Here is a 3,885-nt window from a genome sequence, read left to right on the forward strand (position 1 = left end):
TCAGTGAGGTTCTGTAGATCAGTGAGGTTCTGTAGATCAGTGAGGTTCTGTAGGTCAGTGAGGTTCTGTAGATCAGTGAGGTTCTGTAGATCAGTGAGGTTCTGTAGGTCAGTGAGGTTCTGTAGGTCAGTGAGGTTCTGTAGATCATTGAGGTTCTGTAGGTCAGTGAGGTTCTGTAGGTCAGTGAGATTCTGTAGATCTGTGAGGCTCCTCTTAGCAAATCTGCTGTCGTGTCATAACTTTTCCATTTTCTAATATTGGATTTAGTGGTGCTCCATGGGATGTTCAGAGCGTGGCATATTTTTTATACTCCCATCCTTATCTGTACATTTCCACAACCTCGTATCTGACCTGCCTTTCTTGGTCTTCGTGATGTCTCTTGCCTGAAGGCTGCCCTAACTAGTGAGAAGGATTACATTTCTGGCAGAGCAGATGTATATAAACCAAGACAATCTGACTCTTAGATCGCCCATAGTTGGATCTTATTGAACTAATTATGTCACTTCTGAAGGTAATGGTTGGGTTTTAGAACAAAGAGGGTGAAAAGAAAACATACGCAAACACCACTTTTTAATTTTGTACATTTTATTTTAGAAATATTTAGAACATACTATTTTTCCCCAAGTACATTTTTTTTAACCCTGAGTTATTTTGAGCAGCTTCAACTGAAATAATACTTTATATTTTCTGTAGCTGTATTTACCAAGCCTGAACAGCATTCGTGTGTCAAGAATTGGAAAAACTAATTTCCTTTCCTGAAGGATGCTGATCCTAACATGTCAGACCTTTTCTGTGTTTCCACCAGAACCTTCGTAAGATGGAGGAGGACTCATCAGGGGAGCCTGTCAGAGACCTGAATGAACTACAGAATGCTGACTGGGTAAGAAACCAGACCTCTAACCTTAGATCTCCAGCCTCAACACATTGTTTCAGGTTTTTTTAATTCTGACTGAAGAACCTCTCAACTCTTTTAGTGTAATAACAGAAGAATATACAGTAGTCGCTCGTTTATCGTGGGCGATCTGTACCCTGAAGAGTCGTGATAAATGAAAAACCGCAAAGTAGGAATATTAGTACAAGTAGTAAAAAGTAGTTTATTTTATTATTTATATATTTTAAGGCATTTTAAATCCTTCTCACACTCTTGCAATATTCTAAACAATGTTTCTAAATTCTAAACACTCTAAAAGAGCACAGCATGTCATGATTTCAGCTCCTGCCTCCTCTGCTCTTTGCCACCTGCAAGCGCTCTTGGCCACGCCCACTTCTCTCCTCTGCACGGTGAACAGCTGATCAGCTGCAGCAAGAAGTTTATCCTGCAGCTCTGGGCTGCACAAAGGTGCAGGAGGTGCTAAATAATTTAAAATAATTTATTTTAAATAAAATTCCATGCCGATCGTGCAGCTCATCCATCAATCAGCCAGTTGTGTCATGTCCAATCTTATTTTGAAAAACTGTGATAGAGCGAGTCCGTAATAACTGAACTGCAAAGTAGCGAGGGACAACTGTACCACCTTAGATAGTAAGTGATTAAAAAAAATCTCAGAACATGTGTAGGTACATCATCTACCTTCTTCAAAATCCATCCTGATTTCAAGGGGTTTTGTGAGACATTTGACGTTTTTCTTTGTCAGGCTCGATTCTGGGTTCAAGTGATGAGGGACCTTCGTGAAGGAGTCAAACTGAAGAAGGTCCAGGAGCGCCAGTACAACCCTCTGCCCATCGAGTACCAGCTGACTCCATACGAGATGCTCATGGACGACATCAGGTCCAAACGCTACAAACTGCGCAAAGTCATGGTCAGTGTCTGCAAAGGTTTAACACACATCGTGCTATATTTATCATTTCTAATAAACTTTGCACTCGTATAAACTAAAACAAGTGCTTCATACAAACATACCTTATTCTAAAGAAGCAAAGTGCTTTTTAAAAAAATTGATATTAAATAATAAATAAAAAACAGTTTCTGGAGTTTTTGGAGAGGAACGTTGTCCCAGTCTTGTCTGATGGTGGATTCTAGCTGTTCAGCAGTCTTTTGTTTTTGTTTCTGGATTGGAGCAGACATTGTTCACAAACCTGTGTGCTTTTTTCTGCATTGATAGTGTCTTTCCATTCTAAGTTGCCCATGCCAGAAGTACTAATGCACCCCCATACCACTAGAGAGGCATGCTTTTAAACTGAGTCCTGATAGCACCACGGATGGTCCCGCTTTTCTTTAGTGCCAAGGATGTGGCTGTCGTAGGAAAAAAAACAACAACTCACAATCAGGTGTAGATTTTATTTAATTACAAAGCTTTGAACAGCCAGACTCACAGAAAGCCGATGCATCACAAGTACAGGACTTACTAAAGCTTTTTCCTGTCAGAGTTCCTGACCTGCTCTGGCTTCTTGGTCTAAACTCATCGGGGGCCTGCCCCTCCTCATGACCTTTGTGCTTTTCAGAACCGAACCGAGGCGGCTCGCAGCCTCACAGAAAACAAAACATTTTCCAGATTCCTTACGAGGGGGGTGATGAGCATCTGTCCAGGGGTCCACTGATACCTGATTCACAGACAGAGATACCAAACCATTATAATATCATTCACAATAACCCTCAATAAAAAGATCAAAAAAGTTATCAATTTGATAAAATAATATAGCATTGTGCATGCATATATATATATATATATATATATATATATATATATATACACATTCCCTCGACAGTGGCCTCTGTGGTTTTCAAAAGGAATTTTAAATTTAATTGTGTCTGACCGAGAATGGACGATTCTCACATATGGCTTCTTCTCTGTGTGATAGAGCTTTAAGCAGCGTTGTGGATGGCTCTGTGATTTGTTCAGACAATGACAAACACTGATTTGTGGACGTATTCCTGAGCCCATGCAGTGATGTTCAGAACAGAACCTGTTTTAATGCAGTGGCCCCTGATAACCTGAAAATCCTGGGCATCCATTTCAGCGTTGACCTTTGACCTCAGAGATGTGTCCAGAAACTTCAAGTATTTTCATTTTACCATGAACTATTATTATAACTCAGTGTGGACAAAGCTTTTTACTGACAGTTCAAGCTGAATCTGCACAGTTCAGTTTAGGTTACCATGGCGATCTAACCAGACTCAAACAAATCCTCCTTTGTGATTCTGAAAACTCAGATTTTCAGCACTGAAAGAACTGTCATTAAAATCTGGAGCAGGGCAGGTGATTTAAGAGTTTTCTACCTGCTGCTTTGGTGTTTGTTCAGCACGTTCTGTTCTTTGACAAGTTAAAATGTGCAGCTCTTCCTTCACTGAAATAACAATGGATCACTAGATGAAGACAAACAGATCCACAGAAAGACACTTTACTGATCCCAGAAGAAAATTTTAATAATTAATGTACTTTTATTATCCATCCTTCCATTACTTTTACCCGTTTTTACTTTTTAGGGTTGCGGGGGGTCACTGGTGCTCATGCGACAGGCAGGGGACACCCTGGACAGGTCTCCAGTCCATCACAGGGACACAGAGACAAACAACCATTCACTCTCTCTCTCTCACCTAGGGACAATTTAGAGTTACCAATCAGTCTAACATGCATGTTTTTGGTCTGTGGGAGGAAACTGGAGTACAATAGTCCCTCGCTTACATACATACTGTATATGTACTGCACAGCAGCTACTGCAAAATTTTATATGGGGGCTCACCAGCCTTGGTCTGGTTCTGGTCCAGTTCTGATGGCTCTCTGTAGCCGTTGAGCACCATGACGTTTTTGGAGAGAACCGAACCTCCGGAGAGCCAGCACAAACCACACAATGGTCTCGATCGAGTCCAAATAATCCAGAAGAATCTGGATGAAAAAAAAAGTCTGGCTGAGCTCTGGAGAAGACACCGGACCCCCCCCCCCCCCC

The 3,885-nt window shown here is 41.2% G+C and overlaps 1 protein-coding gene across 1 annotated transcript in view; it reads left to right on the top strand.

The window, feature by feature from the left end:
• The window catches only part of spire1b (spire-type actin nucleation factor 1b), a 71,504-nt gene that overhangs the window by 47,261 nt on the left and 20,358 nt on the right, over nucleotides 1-3,885 (top strand). The window contains exons 5-6 of the mRNA XM_037677137.1: nucleotides 806-880; nucleotides 1,635-1,799. Of these exons, the coding sequence (XP_037533065.1) occupies nucleotides 806-880; nucleotides 1,635-1,799 (240 nt within the window). The remainder of the gene's footprint in view (nucleotides 1-805; nucleotides 881-1,634; nucleotides 1,800-3,885) is intronic.

This window comes from Nematolebias whitei, chromosome 5 (genome assembly GCF_014905685.2).
Source record: "Nematolebias whitei isolate Nwh7 chromosome 5, NemWhi1, whole genome shotgun sequence".
NCBI lineage: Eukaryota > Metazoa > Chordata > Actinopteri > Cyprinodontiformes > Rivulidae > Nematolebias > Nematolebias whitei.